Source organism: Maylandia zebra, linkage group LG9, assembly GCF_041146795.1.
Source record: "Maylandia zebra isolate NMK-2024a linkage group LG9, Mzebra_GT3a, whole genome shotgun sequence".
Classification (NCBI taxonomy): domain Eukaryota; kingdom Metazoa; phylum Chordata; class Actinopteri; order Cichliformes; family Cichlidae; genus Maylandia; species Maylandia zebra.
Genome location: NC_135175.1, coordinates 12,165,545 through 12,186,429, shown reverse-complemented (window position 1 = coordinate 12,186,429; position 20,885 = coordinate 12,165,545). Strand labels below are relative to the sequence as shown.

Below are 20,885 nucleotides of genomic sequence, written 5' to 3'. Positions count from 1 at the left end.
CTCTGCAGCCATCAGTCGTCAGCGAGCTCTGTCTTTGCAGCTGCGAGCTCACCACTGATGACATGCAACATCTGGGTAACTAACACACAATGACATTATACTTTTTCTTTTTTGGTCTGTAGTGGATCATTAGGCTGCATAAATGTATATTAAGACAAGTAAAGCCTGAAGGAAATTGATATTTCTTTCATTTATTTCATGCTGCCAGCATCTGTAGCTGTCGTATAAAACAAAACAATGAAACTATTCGGTGTTATTTTTGTCTCCATCAGAAACATTGTGAACAAAACAGTAAAGTGAACAGGCATAAAGTGATCAGTTATCAATGGGTCCTCTTCCTCTGTGCAGCTGCCGTGTGCAGACGGGGCTGTCTCTCCTCACTCCGTGCACTGGATCTGTCCTACAACAGCTTGGTGGGAGACAACGGTTGGTGCAGTCTGTTTGCAGCAGGAGGTCTGGGCTCTCTGGAAGACGTGGATGTCAGTTTGCGACCTTCAACCTCTGCTCCGTGCTCAGCCTGGCTGCCCGCTCTGCTCCGAGCTCTGCCTCAAATTTCGGCGCTGGCTCGACTGGCCATGCAGAGGTGGACAGCTGACTGTCAGGAGAGAGAGCAGCTCAGGTACTGTCTGAAAAAGAGGAGCGTCCTGCTGGAAAGGGATCCAGATTTACAAGACACATCATCAGCATGTAAAGGGAACAGTCAGGAGAGCCTAGAAGAGAGTCAGCCTGAGGAGATTGGAGCGGACCGCACTGGAATTTACTGTCAAAGAGCGACCCACTTTGTTGCTTTATTATTATTTTTTTAAGTCTCTGTTACCACAAGAAGGTCAGTGTTGACGTCAGCTGCATCACGTCTGATGTAAACTGTGTCACACGTGATGGTTTCAGGGAATACTGGGAACTTACAGAGTTAAGCACAGCTGGTGTGGGTTATCATATTTGTCGTCTCTCACCTTGGCTGCAGGGTCTGGGTCTTTCCAATGCAGCAGTCCTAACACTTGAGACACACATGCCGAGAAGTGGGGATACCTGGAAATGGACAAAGGCTTTCAGCAGAGTTTTAAAGCAGCTATTCAGGAAAAGAGCTGTGAATTATCTGCATACCTTGTTAGGTAATCAGCTATTTTGGGGTTCTTTAACAAATCAACCAAAAGGTCGACTGAGTATTTTCTCGTCAGAGTACCTTCACCGTTCACGATGATGTTGAGCACAAGCTGGAGCGTTTGATGGATGTTCTTTGCATCAAAGAGCTACGAGGAAATCCCAGAGATTAGAGACAGGATATTATGTGAATCAGCATGAATGTTGTTTGTTGTTCAACAGATAAAAACAAGAAGAGAAAATAGAAACAAAGTAAAAAAGGAACAATTGTTTCTGCCGTTAAGAAAAAAAAATTGAGTCATGGCAGAGACCTGCAGAAGTCTTGAGTCTCATTTGATGACATTTTGTCAGATTGCCTTGTAATTTAAAAAAAACAAAACTGTTTTTTGAGCAAAAGTTCTCCAGGTTTTTTTGGAGTTCTTTCAAAGTTTTCTTATTTTTGGACGTTAGCTGCTTTTTCACTCTTTTTCAGTCCAGTCTGTGCATCTGAACATTTACAGAAAGATTTCTTTGTTTCGTCTTTAGACACTTTGTTAAACGCAGATCCCAGCAGAGTTCGCCTACCTTCTCTCCAACCTTCTCAGGTTTTGTGGATATTATACATGGTTATGCTGAGGATATGTCGGCTACTTTCCACTGGAAATGCCTTTTGGTTAAACTGTCAGCGAGGAATTTGCACTGTTACATTTTTATATAACTTTAATGCAAAAAAAACAGCTGCTTGTTTAAGTGAAAATACACTGATGGGTTTTTTTTCTATTCATGAACAGGAGTGTGATCAGTTTAATAAAAGAAAAAATAACCATAACCAAGATATGAGGGGAAATCTTGGACAAATACAAGCAGACTGGAGCAGCCAGCGTTCAAAACACCGACGTTCAAGGTAACAGAAGGTTCCCGAGCCACATCCACCCAGCTGGTTTCTGTGTTTCTTGTGTATTTGTGTACACTGTGACTTCATGGCTGTCTTGGGCTCCAGCTCTTGTTTTGGTGTCTCATTAATTTGATTTAATGTCCTGCTTAGTGATAACATCACTCTTGGCCTCCCTGCACTGGCTTCCAATTGAATTTAGGATTCATTTTCAAGTTCTTTTATTGGTTTTTAAATCTTTAAATGGTCTGGCACCTGCTGAAGCCCTATGTCCCCACTCGTTCGCTCCGGTCAGCTGAGCAGCTGTTGCTCTCAGTCCCCAAATCACGGCTGAAACTGAGAGGAGACCGAGCGTTCTCTATCGTGGCTCCTAAGCTTTGGAATAATCTTCCTCTTCACATTAGGCAATCGACATCAGTGCTGGTTTTTAAATCCAGATTGAAAAAGCATTTTTATTCACTGGCTTTTGACTCAGTGGTTGACTGACTTGTATTTTATTGTTTTTCGCTATGTTTATTATTGTATCGTATTTATTATTCTTATGGTATCTATTATGTTTCTATTGTTCAGCAGTTTGGTCAGCCTTGTGTGTTTTTAAAGTGCTATATAAATAAACAATGATGATGATGATGAACATAGTAACGTGTGTTGGGTTGCTCTGTCTTCAGACTCACTGTCAGACTGATTAGACAGTGAGTCTGAAGGTGAGAGTCCTCACTGCCCACGCCTGTCTTTGGGTCTGACCAACACCGTTTCCTGTGTGTCATTCCCCCCTCGCCTTCCCCCCATCCGTCCTGTCTGCACTGACCTCTCCAATAAAGACAAAAGGCCTCATTTTCTGAAACTCTTCCTATCCCATCACCTTGCGAAGAATCACTTCACCAGGTTGATTAATAAGGACGGTGGGAATGGTTTGAAGTCTCGTCACAGAAAATGTGCCAAAGGCAAAGAATCTGAGCTTGAAATAAAATGAAATGAAAGATCAGCCCCACACAGGGGTTAAATTCAGATGGAAACTCTTATCACACAAAGAGAACAAGCGAATAAATATATCTGAGTGTGGCCCCTCGACTGTCACAGTGTAGCTGACATTTGATCTTATCATGTGTTAAAGCTATTTTAATTACTGAAGAGAACCAGTGTCAAACTCAGCCCAAGTATGGTTGTACGTTAATCCTTAAAGCAACAACGTTTTTAAAGTTGCAGCGTCATTTTTACACCACACCTAAAATCCCACTAATCGTCCGGGCTCTTCACCCTATGACCACACGCTGGGGTATCTAACACCACATGACCCAAATGGAAACTATGTCAGCTGAAAGAAACCCATCGAAATGTGCAACACTTAAAACTTTGCCTGATTGGAGCATGGCTTCAAATACAGCCCTGAAAACAGACAGGCGGTCGTTGGCATTTCGCCCTCGTTCCTGAGAGACTACATCGATGTATCAGTCAACAAATGAACTACTGTGGCGTCACAGCTGGGGCCTTCTCTGTGTCGTTTATAACACAGAGAAGGACCCAGCTGTGACGCTGAAGTGGTATCTTTAAATTAGCTGTAGGTGTGAATGCTTGTCTGTCTCTCTGTTAGCTTTGCAACAGACTGGTGATATTCAGAGTGCACCATATGTCTGGTATTATTTCCCTTCCAAATTAGTGCTTCCTCTTAGTTGCTGGTCTAAATTTGTTTCCTTTCATGTTCAGGCCGTGTTAGTGTTGTCTCTGTGTGTAGCAGGTTTTGTCTCCATGTTTGTTTCACTGTCTGCCTGTCTGTCTCTGTATTCTGTACTTCTGATAGACGTCTAATTTTGCCAGTCCCTCTTTTTGTGCGCCTTGTACCTTGTCACTCTCTGTGACCGCGTCTCACTTTGCCAGTTCCCATGTATTTAGTCAGTTAATGGTGGTCTGAGTAACCCTCACCACTTTGTTCTCCAGTGTCTTTGTTCCTGTTCATCCTACATATTTTCCCCCATTTGTTATTTATTTCTGCTGTTTGCTATTTATATTTTATTCCTGCACAGTTTGCTTGAAGCACTCATATTTTGTCTATTCTATTCATGTGGATCTTATCTTTCTATTTCCTTGCTTCCTTTTCTGTTTACTTTGCTTCTTGCCCGTGTTTCGTCCTTTTGCGGTGTCTGTGTTTTTTTAATCCTATGGTCTCTTTTAAGTTTGTTTGTCTCTTTACTTCTTCAAACTGAATTCAAAGTGGAGCAAATGCTATATAACATTCTCATAGTCTCATTCACACTAACGTTGGTTCTGTATCTTGTAACCAAAGGAAGCTTCAGCATGCAGACTGGAGCCAGCGATCAAAACACGTGCTTCCTATTTTATTTTGTTGGTTATGTTGAGTTTTGCTGTAACTGTCTCGTTACTCCTGATTTGTCCCTGCCGTCTCCTCTTCCCTAATGACCGTCCTGTGTGTTTATTGTTTAATCTTCTCCTTTCGTCACCCAGCTTCACTGGTCATGTTTCCTAGTGTTATCCCCCAGTATAGGTTTCTGAGTTTCTCAGTTCCCTGTCAGATATTTCATATCATTCTCTCCGTCCAAAATAAACAGGCTGCCTTTAGTTTATCCTTGCCAGCCTGTGAGTCTGCATTTGGGTCTTCTTTTTTCATAACAAATGATCATACTCCCCGCAGATTGTGATAGTGACACCTCCAGGCCATGCTGCAACTCTCTGGAGCTTTCCGCTCTTCAGGAACTCTCTCTGCAGGAGGGGGAGATACAGGAGAGGTGGAGGAAGATCTCAGCCTGGGCGTCTATTGTCTTATGTAGTCTGGAAGATGAGTGGATGGTGGGGTGGGTGCAGTTTTCTCTGTGGTGGGGTTGGGTGGACTGTCCCGGGCTCTGTGGGGCCGGGAGGCGCTGCTGCACTGGGCCCCGGTCTGGATGGGCCTGGGCCCCCTTTCCCTGGCGGGGCGCGGAGTATGGGGGTGTCACCAGGGTGCAGAGGAGGCTACCCCCCCTCTGTCCCCTTCTGGCTGCCTCTGCCTCAATTTTATCCCACAACTTAGACATTCACATTACTCACACTCTCATTACACATACATATTGTCACAACGGGACTGAACGGACTCACGCGCAGGCTCTGAGTAGGGAACAATAAAGGTTTTTATTTACAGAAGCACCAGGTGATCTATTTACACAGTGGGGAAAAGACGGGTTCCAGGAATCCACACACGAACAGGGGGGGGGGAAAGACACTTGCAGTCCACACACGCTCCAAAGTCCTCACTCCATCCACGCTCCACGCTCGTCTTCACACTCCACAAGAAACACAAAAGCTCGCTCCAATCCTCACACACTTGATCGCTCAGGTAACACAGGGGTAGGTCCAGGGAAATCTATTCACAGAGAAGCAAAAGGTTACTGTAAGAAGATCGCTAGGGAAACACGAGAACGAACTGAGCTGGGGTTAACACTAACGAGAGTCGGCAACGGTCCAGCGACGAGAAACACAGGGCTGCCGTCTTATGAAGGAGCTGGATCACTCGTAATGAGCCACAGGTGCGTGGGCCAAGGGCAGGAGCCCGCAGGTAAGCTCCGCCCAGGCAGAGGGAGGAGGGAAAGAGGGGAGAGGAGAGAGCAGGGAAAAAATAAAAAAGGAATACAAAACATATGTAGCCGTACTGAGCCGACCGGGTAGGCACAGGGACCCTGACACATATAGGATCTTGGGGGTGGGCACAATACATGGATACATGGATACACGATACATGTACACCCCACCCCTGGTGTCGTTGCCCACCTCTCAATTTTAAATACACGTAGACATTGAGGGCTATCAGGAGGGACTATGCGCTTACCTGCTGCTCTCTGGCAGGTAGCTCCATGCCCTCCTGGGTTTTAAATGCACCTTAGAACACACATGCATCAACACTACAATGAGCGGGTTGAGGGAGGTTTGGAGTCTTCTCTCACCCCCATTCTCTGCGGCCTGCTGGAGCGGGGGGGCTAGGAGGAGGAGTTGGCCGTCCGACTGCGGTCTGGAGTGTGGGGCCTCCCTGCTGCTGCGGAGTTGGGGTGGTCTGCCTCTCCCCACCGCAGGGAAAAGGGTAACACCACCTGGGTCTGGGTGCAGTTCCCCCTCCAGGGGCAAGGGTACCTAGACCCGGTTTGTAGAGTACGCTTGGGGAGTGTGATCGTGTGTACAGCGTCTCTTTATGTCTGTCTCCACGTTGGTTGAGTGTGGAGTAAGTACATATGAGAGCATGAGGGTGGGAATGGATGTTTGTGTCTGTGTGTGCCTGTATGTCTGTGTCTATATGTCAGGTTGGGTATCAGGCGCCACCTCTCTGGGGACATCTCAGGCCCTCCAAGGTTTGGAGGCCTATCTCCCCCTACCACCACTTCCCCTGCCAGTGGCGGACTCCCTCAGACATCGGTGCGTTGGTGGTTCTTTGTGTCCGGGGATGCGCGTCCAGGTACACACCGGTTCACTCCTTGGCGGCCGCTTATCGGGGCCTGGAGCCTGGGGCTCGCTCGGGCCACTTCGGAGGTGGGGGTGCCCCCGGCCTCTCGGCCTGGGGCTCGGTCACTCAGGCACGGCTGGCTGCCGGCGGAGCTCACGGGCGCGTCACTGCAACTCCCCCTGGCTTCTGCTCCGCGGCTGCTGAGTGAGCCCTCATCTGGGACTCTCCTCAGCTCTTTCTGGGACAGTGGCGCGGCTGCCCCTCTGTTGGTCTTCCTTGGTCTGTTGTGTTCTGGGGGCCTCTGGATGTCTGGAGTTTTGATCTCCTCCATACCTGCTTCATGCCCTGGAGGACGGGGCTGTGGCCCCCCCACACCCTCTAGCAGATCATTACATGAAGGAACCTTTTTAAAAAACAAGCGCGTCCATGCTCACAGGTGCTCACACACACAAACTTCACCCTTTTTGGCTCCTACCTCAAAGCACACTGTGTTCTGTTGATCTTATGTGCTGCACAATAATGTTTAATATTTAGTATTTACTGTCATATTCCCATATATCATTGTGATGTTGTTTATTCTATTACTCTTGTTCTCTTCTGCTTGTTTTCTTTTTTCTTTCTCAACAGGTGATCCAGGTGATTAATAGATGCATTTTTTTTCTTTTTTTTTTCTATGGCTTTGTGTCCAGATATCAGCGCTCACCTGGCTGGTACCAAGAAGGTTCAGCAAGTGCTCCCCAGACCTGGAGTCCTGGACAGATTCTTCCCAGACCAGCCTCAAGCTGTGCAGCAGATCCGAGCGACATTGGCTGACCTCTACACTCTAGACATGGTGAGAAAAAGGGCACGGTTTGTTCATTGTTTGGAAAATTTGGCATTAGATAATCCTCACCTGGGTGTTGCTGTTCAGTGTAAGCAATATCATTTGCATTTTATTCCTCTGATTTATTTCTCTGTGGCGTTTATGAACTCGTATTTCTTAGGCTGGCTTTTAAGGAAGGAGAAAAGGTATGTATCAGTTGGCTGGGAAGAAAGATGGAGGTGGAAAGGATGTGCAAGCTATGGGACAAAGTTGCTGAGACTAGGTTAAAAAGAGGTGAGGATCAGTGAGCAGGAGTGTGGCTTTGTGCTGAAAAGAGCACAACAGATTGTTTGGAGAGAAGGTGAAGGAAAGTCAGCTGAAGCAAGACAGTTTGTGGAGTTTGTGTTGGACTGTATGTTATGCTGGGAGCCTGGGGATTAGTGCACTTTGATTCCAAGTTAATACTAACTAGTGTTTCTCACTGGTTTTTGGGTGGTGGAGTAAAAGGGATTGGTTGGTGGCTGTTTCTAATGTTAGCCTTTTCTTGGTTTTCTTACAGGCAGGGTAAAGACATGGTGATGAATGAGTGTGTGGGCCGTCTGCTGAGGACCAAGAGCTCAGGACAGTCAGACGGGGGTGTCGCAGCAGGAGTCACCGTGCTCGACAATCCTCTGCTGTCCTGAGATGTCAGACTCCTGCCTGCACATACAAACCACACTGAAGTCAAAGTTCCACCTGCACCTCCACCTGTTCTTGCAACAGCATGAAAACTGACAGAGGTGAGACAGAAGAAAATTTCTTGTCTATTTTTTTTTTTTTTTTACTAAGTTAAGGAATTAAGTTAAGAAGAGTGATTAAATAAATAGTTTCTTGCATTTTTGATTTAATGATTGTGTTTAGGATTATTTCAGAAACATGTTTAGAGGATCTTTGTAAGCCTGTATTTACTTTAAAAGAAGGGAAGCACTTCTTCATCCTACAGAAAAGGTGACACATTACAGATGAGTTCATAAAAAGTGTCTCTGTCACTCTTTCAAGGCTCTGTCACTTTTTCTTTTGTACTGGAACAGCATGTTAAAGTAGGCCTAGGCTGACATCTTGTGGCAGTGTGTTGTTACTACAACATATGAAATTGTGTTTCTATTGGAAATATAATTCAGCGCCACTGAGCCGCTCTCTCAGTTACAAACTGAACCTGTTTTGTAGACGTATAAATCACTAAGTACAGTGAAGCTTTTGGTTTTGTAAAAGTGTTTCTTATTCTAAATGCATGTTGATTTTTATCAGGGTGAAGAGCAGTTAGCAGTGCATTCATGGACATCTTTAAACTATTAATTGAAGAATCTTTGGTCATGATGGCATGAACTAGAAGCGTGAGCTCCAGGTGAGACTGCACAGAACAACAAGTGTCCTTAAACTGCATCAACTGATGACGTCTTACAATTTTATTCCACTGTGTGTTTTTATCATTGAATGTTTCTGTCTTTGTGTACATGTAATGCAGACACTAAAGCTGAGCCAGAACTTCATGCTGAAGAGAAGGATTCTTTTAAAATGCATGGGGGAGCAAGCGAGTCAGATACCAAGGGCACAAAGATGAAGCAGGTCTGATCGGAAACCGTTTATTTCCAGGCCAGGGAGCACAAATAAAAACACCCTTAAAAGGTTCCCTCCTGCTCAACCGCGTCACTCCCTACGGAGAGAAGATCTACATGACCTTATCTGCGTATCTGGAGGTCAGCCGCTGCTCCGCCGTGTTGTACCTGTTTGTACGTGTTTTTAAGTCTCTTGATGTCATCGTGTCTAACACACACCCTTTATCTCCTCTCTGCAGCTGGACCATTGCATCCAGCCTGCCATTATCACCAAAGACATCTGCACGGTCTTTTACTCCCGAGACGCCAAGATTTCCCCACCCCGTTCTCTCAAGAACCTCTTTGGGACTGGATACTCCAAAACTCCTGACTGGTAAATCTGGGCTGCTGCACTGTGGCCATCTCTGTTTCACAATCAAAGATATCTGCCCTGTTACAAAGTTTCCTTGTTCAAAACTTCTGCTTCATTATAGCAACCGAGTGACTGGGATCTACGAGCTGAGCTTGTGTAAGATGTCTGACACTGGAAGCCCAGGTGAGCGGCCATGAAACATGTTTAAAGAACGGCAGCTGTTTTATCATAATTCTGTGGAGAGCTTCATCCTAATGAGGGCTCATGTCCTGAGCAGGGATGCAGAGGAGGAGGAGGAAGGTCCTGGACACATCAGTGGCTTATGTGCGTGGAGAGGAGAACCTGGCCGGCTGGAGGCCCAGAGGAGATAGCCTCATCCTAGAGCACCAGTGGAAGCTGGAGAAGATGGAGCAGCTGCAGGAGGTGGGGCCTTAAAAGATTCATAAAGAAATAAATCTGTTTAATATCGTAGAGGGAAAAATGACTTTTCAACTCAAAGACCAAAGTGCTATTCTAAAAAGTTTTTTCTTAGAGTACAGACTTTACATGACTAACCTCCCCTCTTCTCCCCACCTCACATTCGCCCCCATCTTTCGTCCAGGTGGAAAAGACCCGTCACCTTCTGGGAGAGGCGGCTCCCGTGGGAACAGCTCCCACCACCAAGTCCCTGAGTGAGTCTCTGTCCCCCAGCGTGAGCTCCGGCACTCTGTCCACGTCCACCTCCGCCTCCTCGCAGATCTCCAGCACCACCTTTGAAAGCGTGAGAAGGAGCTGGCCACCAAGGTGAGAAAAACGTGGGCTTAGTGGGCGTTCTTGTTGCTGCCTTCTTCCTTCTCTGCTCGGAGCTGATCGGTCTTGTTCCTGTTGTGTTGTAGTGCCTGCGCCTTCTGACACACACCTTCAATACTGAATACAACCAGCTGGTGAACAGCATCAGTGACTGCAAGTTGAGAAATAATACAAAGAAATAAAAAAATAGCCTTTCTGTGTCACATCAGGGAGTTCCTATATTGACGTCTACCTCATCCTGCTGTTGTTTCACTTCAGCTTTCTCTCATCTCACCGATCGGACGTGATCCATCCGTGACGAGCTTCAGCAGTGCCACCCTCACCCCTTCCTCTACCTGCCCCTCTCTCTCGGACTCGCGCTGTGGCTCCATGGGCCAGAAGTAAACATATTTTTAGGAACATTGACCTCGATCTGCAAACGGTTATTGACAGGTTATCTATTTGATTCTAACTTGGTGTGATTTGTGTTAAAGGACCCCTGAGAACAGCTCACGTGCCTCCAGTCCCTCCTGCTCAGACTGTGAAAACTTCCCGATGGTTCCCACTCTGGAGACCTCCTACCTTGCGCGGGCTGCAAAGAACGAGTTCCTGAACTTGGTGCCTGATATTGAAGAAATGCGACCAGGGTGAGTAATGCCATATTAACCCAAATACTGTCACTATGACATGTGTCTCACAGACCAAATGTAAGTCGACACTCATGTTCTCTAGTTCAAGCAGAAATGATGTGGATCAATTCAAATTCCTGAGCCTGGATGATTTCAGCTGGAAACAAACCAACTCTGCTTCTTCCTCAGATAATTCAATTCAATTCAATTTTATTTATATAGCGCCAAATCACAACAAAAGTCGCCTCAAGGCGCTTCATAGATACAGAGAAAAACCCAACAATCATATGACCCCCTATGAGCAAGCACTTTGGCGACAGTGGGAAGGAAAAACTCCCCTTTAACAGGAAGAAACCTCCAGCAGAACCAGGCTCAGGGAGGGGCGGGGCCATCTTCTGTGACCGGTTGGGGTGAGAGAAGGAAGACAGGATAAAAGACCTGCTGTGGAAGAGAGACAGAGGTTAATAACAGATATGATTCAATGCAGAGACGTCTATTAACTCATACTGAGTGAGAAAGGAGACTGGAAAGGAAAAACTCAATGCATCATGGGAATCCCCGGCAGGCTACATCTATTGCAGCATAACTAAGGGAGGATTCAGGGTCACCTGGTCCAGCCCTAAATATATGCTTTACCAAAGAGGAAAGTTTTAAGCCTAATCTTGAAATCTTGTCTTCTGAATCCAAACTGGAAGCTGGTTCCACAGAAGAGGGGCCTGAAAACTGAATGTGTTCACTGACCGGTGTTGCCAGCTTTGGTGGCTCGTCTCCCGCTCGAAGAGGACCAAAAAGAGAACAATACAGTGTTCAGCTGCCTGGCTGTGCTCTACACACACAGCCCTGCTCTGGTACAGTAAAAACCACATTTACATTTGTTTACATTTCCAATGTAGAGGATGAGTTTAGATCACTGTGGTCCAAGCTTGTCGTCAGTTATAGAAACTGGATGTGTTTCCTTACATTTATTTTGTGTTGACAGAAGTCTTTGATTCATATTGATTATTAAAGCGGGCTTTAACCTGTGGAGAAACGCGTGTGTTCTTGCTCCTTCAAACGGTTTTCTTCAGAGATTTCTCACTGTTTGTACACATGCTGAGTGGCTAGTTTTGAAAACACTTACTTTACCTTTACTACTCTGCTCAGAAATGCAACCTGTGACCTTACACAGCCCAAAAACTTATCCTAAAACATAAATTAACAAGGACAGAAGCTTTTTACAAATGCTTCAACAGTGTAATTCTAACAAGGTATGCAATACATCTAATGTCAGTTCAGAGGTATGAAGTGATGACACTTTGACATCACTGAATAAAAGCAGTCTTGTCATAATAAGCTTTGCTGTGGACAGTTGGCGCGTTCATGTTAAACTTTTTCTTACAAATAAAAAAGGTAATCAGATGTTAAGTTTGTTCAGTTTTAGTTGTTCTCATCGTGTTGCTCCTCAGATCTCCCGTTGTCCCTGAGCCTGACTAAAGCTCGGCAGCTTGTTTTCAGGGCATGGCAATGCAGATATGAGCTAAATGTGACACAGCAAAGAAAAATCAGAATCAAGAAACCCTGAGCTGACTTTCATGGCTGCAGACGTGACATTAAGAGCCTCACAGATCAAAAAAGTATGGGATTTAAACTGCTTCTAGACCTGCACACGTCTGTTTCCAGGGCAGGATATCCATTCCAGTGCAGCAGAAGGAGCGGTCAGTGTGGACCTCGGTGCTGTACAGGACCTCCTGGAGCTGCTTGTCTCCTGGCATCTGGGCTTTCACTCGTATCTGAAGGACAAAATAGGAAAATCAAGTTGCTCTCACTGTCACCTGATTTCCACAGACTGCCATCTGACCACATCCCTGCAGTTGGATCCCACCGCCGTACCTCTAGGATGGGTCTTCTTGGTGTCAACCCAAACCACCCTCTCCTTCAGCTCTGAGCTGAATATATACACATGATTGCTTCTTAAAAAACAAACAAAAACAAAAAAACGTCCCCACACGGAGTGAGACTCAGTCTTGGATGCCCAGATCAGCCAGTGTGGTGTCCAAGAAAGGGAAGGGTTGGTTTGCCAAGTTGGGCTGTACCTCGATGGGCAGTGTCACCAACATGGGGATATCCTGCTCCAGTCTGACGCGCAACATCTTGTTGTGGGACCCCGGGAGCTTCCTGTCTGCCGATCCGCCTCTCCGTTGGCCTGCTCCACAGTCGCCGCCTCCTCCAGAGAGCGTTTTGTGTCGTCTGCTGCCAGCTTGACTTGCTGATCTTTATCTCAGGAGGCAGTGGGTTTTTACCCTCTCCCCCTTTGATCCTGTGCGTTATCGTTTAAAACTCGCTATCTGCATCTTTTGGCTCCAGCACGTCTTTATTGTTAGAGTTGTTGCTTGCTGTGTTCTTCTGCAGGGTGCTGATGATTCATTGTTCTGCTTCTTCTGATGGTAAACGCCTCTGGAAAGCCTGAATATGTGAGCGCGTCTGATTCATACAGAGTTCTGCTCTGCCCCCCCGGACTGATATATGCAGCCAGTGTGAATGTGTGTTATGTATCAATCACATGTTAGGTTCATTAGACTGACACAAGGGTGATGCACGGATGTTGGTGTTTTTAGGGCCAAGTGTGAAAGTGGAAGAAAGACAATTTGCAGGTTTCTTTTGAAATGTTAAAAGAATGTTGGAAATTTGATCAGAATACAGTAAAAATGAGAGAAACAGATATTTTTCTCAGATCATTGTGTTAAATTGTCATAATCGCCATGTTCTCTTTAAGACTATCAGCTCTACTCTAAACAACCCTGAAAGCCTCTGCTGACACATGTCATCAGTTCCTTTCTTTCTTTGTAAACAAGGTCGAGTCTGTCAGGTCAGCAATAGAACTTCCTACAGATGACCCATCAGTGTTTATTCCATGACTGTAAACATGTTTCCATTTGTCACTTCAGTCTTTACTCTGAAATACAGGAAATGACATCATGGCTCAAAATCTTTGTCGTTCAAACAATTCTTTATTTAACAATATTTTAACTTTATTTAACAAAATACATTCAATAAAAACTTAAACAACAGAAAACTGATTTTTAATCCAACCACTGAAAAAAAAAGGTAACGACTGAACACAAACAGAAGAACAATTTATAAAGATTAACATTGAACTATAGGAACAGTTTGATTCACAGCCTCATTTGAACTTTAACTTAAACTTAAGGAGAGCCGACCTGAACTCTGTGGAGCCTGATCTCCAGGGTTTTAAGTTGGACTCTGAAACCAGAGGATGTCTCTCTCTCTTCAGATTCACTCTGATCCTGTGATGGGAATGATTTCAGCCCTGCGTGATCGCGCTGATGTTTGCACAGAGCAGATAATGAAGTGAATGTTTTGGCACATTGGTAACAGTGAAACAGTTTATTAGTAACGTGGGATCGTTTGTGTGCAGAGTATGAACTGAGATTACTGAAGCTCTTGTCACACTGCTCACAGCTGTAGTTTCCTTCCATGTGTGTACGTTCATGCTCGTTACGACTACCTGACTGTGAGAAGCTTTTGTCACAGTGTCTGCACTTGTATGGTTTCGCTCCTGTGTGGACTCGTTTGTGTCTTTTAAGCTGACTTGCAGTGGTGAAGGATGACCCACACTGATCACAGAGGTGCTTCTTGACCCCACTGTGAAAGAGTTCATGTCGTTTTAAGTCAGCTGATGTGGGGAAGCTTCTCCCACATTCTTTGCAGTATTTCAGTTTGTCTCCAGTGTGTTTACGTTGATGTATTTTTAGGCTGGCTTGGTGACTGAAAGTTTTTCCACAGATGTCACAACGAAAGTCTTTCCCACCACCACAGCGATGACAGGGTTGAGAAGTGGATCCATCTGTGTCGCTCTGCTTCTAAACAAAGACACAAAGACAGTGTAAGTCAGTCCTTCAACACTTTTATCCTGGAAGTCGCCTGAAATAAAGAGCATCTCGGCAGACGTCCAATTACATTTTACTGTTTCAATTAACACACTCAGTTTACTGGGCTACAATAACTACAATACTACCACCATAATACTACAGCAATACTTATTTAATATTACAGTAACATCTGACTTACACTTAAATGAAATGAAAACCTGAATAATGGCTCAGAGCTACTCTTCGGTGCAGTAGAAGTGCTAACATGCTAACACGATTTAATGAGCACACTTGTTCCAAACAGTCAGACTGAACTTACAAGAATAAAATAAAAATACAAACCTCACAGTAACTGCACTTGTAGAGTCTCTTTCTGGTGTGGATCTGTTGGTGTTCTCTCAGGTACTGTGGAGTTTTAAAAGTCTTCTCACACAGGTCACATTGATAAGGTCTCTCCTCAGTGTGGGTAAACATGTGGTGTTGTAACTGTGCGTCTGTTGTAAAGTATTTACCACACTGATCACACCAGTACACATCTTCTCCGGAGTGAATGCGTAGGTGTATATTTCGGTACCCTAGCTGGCTGAAGGTTTTTCCACAGATGTCACAGCTGTATGCCTTAACTCCAGAGTGGGTAACTAGATGACTCTGTAAGTGGCTACTTCGAGTAAAAGCTCTGCCACACTGATCACAGCTGTAAGCTTTAACTCCACTGTGGACGACTTGGTGTCTTTTCAGGGAATTCTTCCAGGAAAACGACTTTCCACACAAGTCACAGCTGAACGGTCTCTCTCCAGTGTGGATGAGCTGATGTTGTTTTAGTTTAAACTTCCAGGTAAAATCCTTCCCACACTCGTCACAGGTGTTTTTTTTCTCTCTCTTTCTTCTGTGAGGTTTGTCGGCCTCCTGAGAGCGCTGACTTCTCGGTCCATGTTGGTCCTGCAGTGACAGAGATACAGAGTCAGTGAGTGAAATGCAGTCATTGAACAAACTGAAGCTTCAAACTCCCTCCATTAACACTAGTTTTAAACCTGAAGGTGGAGTGTGGCACCAAACACCACCAGAACCTGAACGACTGCAGGTGCTGATAAGTTGCGGTCGCGGTATTTCAACATCTAGTTAGCAATACAGAAGACGAGCGAGAATAAATGGAGTAATATTTTTTATGTGGCAGGTAATTTCAAATGCAGCGATTCTATCAGCCCAACAAACATCAGTAAACACACAAACTGTTTGTGTGCAGTTTGTCTCACAATGTGATGTAAAGACTGCAGTAAAATCCTCTGCAGGTTAGTGCAGGATAAGCAGGCAAGTTTACTGTAATGTGATGGATTTAAGTAAAGAACAGTGTGTGACTGGTGCACAGTGACTGTGGTGCTCATGTCAGAGTTAGATTACATCAAGTGTAGCAGAGATTAACTTAAACTTAAGCTCATGATGCTGACATTCATTCACTGAGCTCCACCCACATATCAACAGTATAGTGTCTAATATAAAGACAGTGTACTGTCAGTGTAGAGAAAGGAAATCAGCCAGGACAACTCGTGAAACATCTGCTGACATCTGGTTGAATTCACAGAGAGCAGCAGGTCAGCTGATCACAGCCTGCACATTAAAAAAAATCTACTGGAGCTCTCAATAGAAATGATTGTGAGCTGTGACCCTTTTCCCCACACTGAGCCACTACAGCTGATTTTAGGGTTGAATCCTGCTGAATCCCACTTTAACATCTTCCTGCTCATTTTGATGTTTAGAGGCAACGTCACCGTCTAAGATGTAGGCATTGTATACATTGTATACATTATTTCTACATTACATTAATATTGCACAAGGTTCACTTAGTTTAGCATAAAATATACATACTGTATCAGTACTTCAGCTTTTAATGGAGTATTTCTTAACACTAGTATCTGTCACCTTCTGTGTTGAGCTCATTGTTTTCTCTGCAGTGGCTGAGCTGAGTCCAAGTAGCTGAAATTTCCTCTGCTGCTCCGTCAGACTCTTCTCCTCCTCCTGATCAGCTGGGACACAAAACAGAACTTTGTTAAGCTCCACACTGCACTGAAGAGTCAAAGTGTCTTATATGTTCATCTGAGAACACACAGAACACATTTTAGCTTCCTTGGGTGGACAACTTGTTTGAAACAAACACAAAAGGTTTGAACACCGATACCAAATTCAGCAGTATGGCACACCAGTACCAGGAGAGCAATTCCTCTTTAAAATATGCCCTGGCCAAGAAAAAACCCGACAATATACGTGTGCCGTGAGAAATGATAGATAGATAGATAGATAGATAGATAGATAGATAGATAGATAGATAGATAGATAGATAGATAAAATTTATTTCAAACATGCAAATATAATTGAAATAACAACAGAAAAAAATAAAAATAACAAAACTTAAAAATCATCAAGTTTTCATGTAAATATCTATGTCTACAGAATGTGTGTGCTCGAAAAGGAGTAGGATGAAGTTTTCTTGTTCCTACCCCCTTATTTCAAATTTCATTGCTTACAAATCCATATCCAGGATTCAACATTATTTGATCATATATTTAACTATGTACAAGTCTAACACATTGAACATACACAAATAAAACCATTTTCAGCACGTAAACCAGAACAACAACAAACTACATTTTTTACATAAACTAATCACTCTGTTTATAACAGCCGCTTAATCTCTGAGTTTATTTTCTATCTATGTGACAAAAACCTTAATGAACACTTAAGGTTGGGTTACTCAGGCCTTGATTTATAAAAAATGAGGACACAATGAGACAACTCAGTCACTGAGAGGAAGATTTCCTATATTCATGCAATTTATTATATTTTGAACAATCGTGTGAATTTTTGTATTGATGTACTTGTCTTGATTTCATCTGTATATCCGAGTGGGTGTAGAAATCTGAGCCATCATCTGAGTAAGCCTCATCACAACTTTGCGCTGATAAAGGCAGCTGTGTTTTAGCCTGGAACACATTTATTTTTACATTTCTCATAAATGTATTTCATTATAGCACTTTTACCGCCAACATGTTGGGTCTTTTGGAGCCGGAAGTGACCTTATATGGAAGAAGGGTGGCGCTAGCTAGCTTAGTTAGCAAGCTGCATTCATAAGCTGTGCAGGTGCCACAGAGATGCTAAGTAGCCTTAATAACAGACTAATAAAACAACACAAACTCTGATTACAATGAGCTCATTTAAAAGCTTTCTTCTAATAAAATTCTTTTCTTCTCTGTGTTTCACAACCTTTTGCTGATATCTTTCTGTAAATTAGTTTAAAGCAGCTTGAGTCAATTTAGTCAGATTTTTTTTTCCAACTTGTTCACAAAAACTTGAGAAGAGACACCGAGGAGAGCAACAGAAAGACTCATTCAGGAGCTAAACTCAAGATTAACTAGACTCGGATTAATATTAGCTCGGTGCTTACCTTTAAATCAGTCTTGACAATAATCGGAGAGAAAAACGCCATAAAGCGGGAACTCGGCTTCTTCTTCTTCTGCTCTTGTATTTTTTGGCGGTTAAAGCTTTAAGGCGCATTACCGCCACCTGCTGGACTGGACTTTTCATGTCCCAAACATCATCAATTGGGCACAAATTTGTTGGAGTTTCTGTTAATAAAAAAGATGGAATTCAAGGATCTTGTTATTTGGTTTGTTTGTTTTCACCATTTACTCTACAATTTTCTGCCAGTGTATAGCAAACCCCACAGCTCAAATCAATGAAGAATTTAGTATTTTTAACATATTGCTTAAGCTGGAACCAGCAGCTATATAGGCCTAATTTTTAATCCAAACATGTGATAGAGGTTTACCACCAGGAGAAGCAGACTGTAAATAAAAGACTGTGCTACTGAAAACTGTTAGTCTGACTTTGGATTGTAAATATGTTTCCATTTGTCACTTCTGTATTTGTATATGGCTCAAACTATTTGTTATGAAAGCAAAACAAACAAACTGATGTTGTATAAATTGATTCAGGATTATTTACTTCGAGTCCAGAAATCATAGCTGTCTCATCAGATCCAGTTGTGACATTAGCTATAGTTTCCGCGGAGGGTACTTGGTTCTGTATGACAGCACAGCTTTTAGGTTGAATTCAAGCGCTTGAGTACAGCCTGATAATTAGAGGCCTGCAAACATGTTTGCTGATGAACTTTGGAGGTAAAAGTACAGACAGCTATAGAAGACACAGGACACGAGATGGGTTCATTATTTCTTTTGAGTTCCATGTAACAATCCGTAACTCTGTAATTAATGAATGTGCCATTTAATCTTGGCTGCAGCCAAGATTAAATGGCACATTCATTAAATGGCTAAAATGGGTTGGCTGCCGTTCAGCATTTAGCACAAGTCAGCTTTTGATCAGAAAGTTTTCTGGTTTGATCCCTGGCTGCTCCGGTCTGCAGGCGAAATATCCTTGGACAAGATTGTAATCCCAAGCTGCTTTCTGATGCATCCATTGGAGTGTGAATGCTTTATAGAGTTTGTGAAACAGTTGTACGTGTGGTCAGATTGTTTTGTATTTGTGTGTGGATTGAAGCACATGTCTGAGAGCACATCAATCACTGCACATATTTTTTAAAATCTTAGTTTAAATAAAGTTTTTGATTATTTATTATAAAAAAGAGATGATATATATATAATGCAGTGGGCACTCTACCAGCTAACATGTCAGTTAATTTGACACATTGATTTATTTATCATTTCTTTTTCTCTCTCAGCTTTTCAGCTCCATATTTTTGCCATTTCTTCCACACTCAACTCTGTTCTACAAGGTGAGCCCACAGTTAATGTAGGAGAGGGCAGGTGGCATTAAGAGATTTGATTGGGCAATCTAGGGCCCAGTTAGTTCTTCCTTTTGGTGAAAGCTGGGCTCTTCAGTTCAGCATGGTACAGCTCCAAAGATTCTGCAACATCAAACCCTCTGTCTGCTAATGTTACATCACCTGGGCTGAGGCAGTCCAGGTAATTGCAACAGTTTCTTGAAATTAGTTAATTCAGATATAAACAGAGTGACAGTTTACAGATTCAAACATGTCTCAGAGAAAACAGAAAAAAACAGTAAAGCCCAACTCTCCTCTTTGTGATCAGGAAGACAAAATTCAACTTCCTGATCAAGTAGACAAATCATTCAACCAGCTTCTAGAAAAGGAAGATATTCAAAAGTTGAAAGAAATGGAACTCCTAGAAATGCAGGGAAGAAACTTTGAGCTCCAAGCAAAGCTTGATAGAGCACTAGAAAAACTAGTGCTGAAGGACAAAAAGAATCAGGAGCTGCAAGTAAAGCTTGATGAAAGACCGCACACAAATGAAGAGTTTCTTCAAGAAAAAAGGCTACAGGAGATAAAACAGAAGGAAATGGATTTCAAGCTCCAGGACATGGAGAAACACAACAAAGGCTTGCAAATCAAGCTTAATGAAGCTCTGCAAAAAAAATTAAGAACTCCTCCAAGAAAAACAACAACAGGACATGAAGCAGTGCAAACTCCAAGGCATGGAGGAAAAATACAAAGCGCTTCAGGTAAAGCTTGATAAAACACTGAACAAAAATAAAGAGTTGCTTCAAGAACAAAAGCAACAAGAAATTAAACAGAAACAAACGGACTGCAAGCTTGAAGACGTGCAGGAAAAATACACAGCGCTGAAAATAAAACTTGATAAAGCCAGAGGTGGGACCAAGTCATTGTTTTGCAAGTCTCAAGTAAGTCTCAAGTCTTTATCCTCAAGTCTCAAGTCAAGTCTCAAGTAATGTCAGGCAAGTCAGAGTCGAGTCTCAAGTCACTGGTGTAAAAGTCCGAGTAAAGTCACAAGTCTGAAATTTTGAATTTCAAGTCCTTTCGAGTCTTTAAAAAGAAAAAAACAAAAAAATAATGTTGCAGTTATGCTAAATGTAAATATTAGACCATGTAATTTTTAAATCTGTGTTTTTCTCAACACATGACAAAATAGTGAACTTAGAAAATATACACAAATTGTGAAATTGCACCTCTTTAAAATGCAGCTAAATTAAACCTAGCTCCAAGGATAATTTTCACCGACAGTTCTGAGATAAGCTGCATGTTATTCTTGGATGCGGTTGTAGGACCGGTGTCGTGCCAAAGTAGGTATCCCCGACAGAATTTGTTTCCCCTGTGCTGGGAGCATGCAGGAAGTACTGATGTTTTCATTTTGTGAAAAATTAGTATCGTTACATTACCATTCAGTTTGAGGGTTACAACAGAAAATTATATATTTATTGCTCACGGGGTATCAGATGGGATTATTTTAATAAACCATAAACATTTTGGCTAATAACTATTTTTATTCTCCTGTAACTTTATTATATAAAGAGCTAAATCCTCCAAAGTTTCAGGAGAAATGCGTCATAATAAGAAGTGTTTGTGAACGAAAAATCAGCAATGTGGGATACTGTTTGTCCGTGATTTACACAGGGGGAACAAATTGTGGCAGGACCAGCCTGATATTATTTG

The 20,885-nt window shown here is 43.2% G+C and overlaps 1 protein-coding gene and 1 long non-coding RNA gene across 2 annotated transcripts; one reads left to right on the top strand and one right to left on the bottom strand.

The window, feature by feature from the left end:
• Positions 1-7: 7 nt before the first annotated feature.
• Positions 8-2,610, top strand: LOC143420260 (uncharacterized). Its single transcript, XR_013100079.1, has 2 exons — positions 8-75; positions 349-2,610. It is a non-coding gene; the product is annotated as an uncharacterized LOC143420260 (long non-coding RNA).
• Positions 2,611-13,130: 10,520 nt separating this feature from the next.
• LOC143420259 (uncharacterized) lies at positions 13,131-18,629 on the bottom strand. The gene is made up of 4 exons (XM_076888019.1): positions 17,844-18,629; positions 16,325-16,428; positions 14,750-15,346; positions 13,131-14,398 (listed from the first exon to the last, which is right to left on the bottom strand). Exons 2-4 carry the CDS (start codon positions 16,340-16,342, stop codon positions 13,721-13,723), a joined length of 1,293 nt encoding a protein of 430 aa, XP_076744134.1. The 5' UTR covers positions 16,343-16,428; positions 17,844-18,629; the 3' UTR covers positions 13,131-13,720.
• Positions 18,630-20,885: the final 2,256 nt, after the last annotated feature.

Excerpts from the sequence above, each read along its gene's own strand:
- LOC143420259 (XM_076888019.1), bottom strand. Across the intron at positions 14,399-14,749 it reads ACAAGTGCAGTTACTGTGAG|AAGCAGAGCGACACAGATGG; the intron begins GTTTGTATTTTT and ends GTCTTTGTTTAG.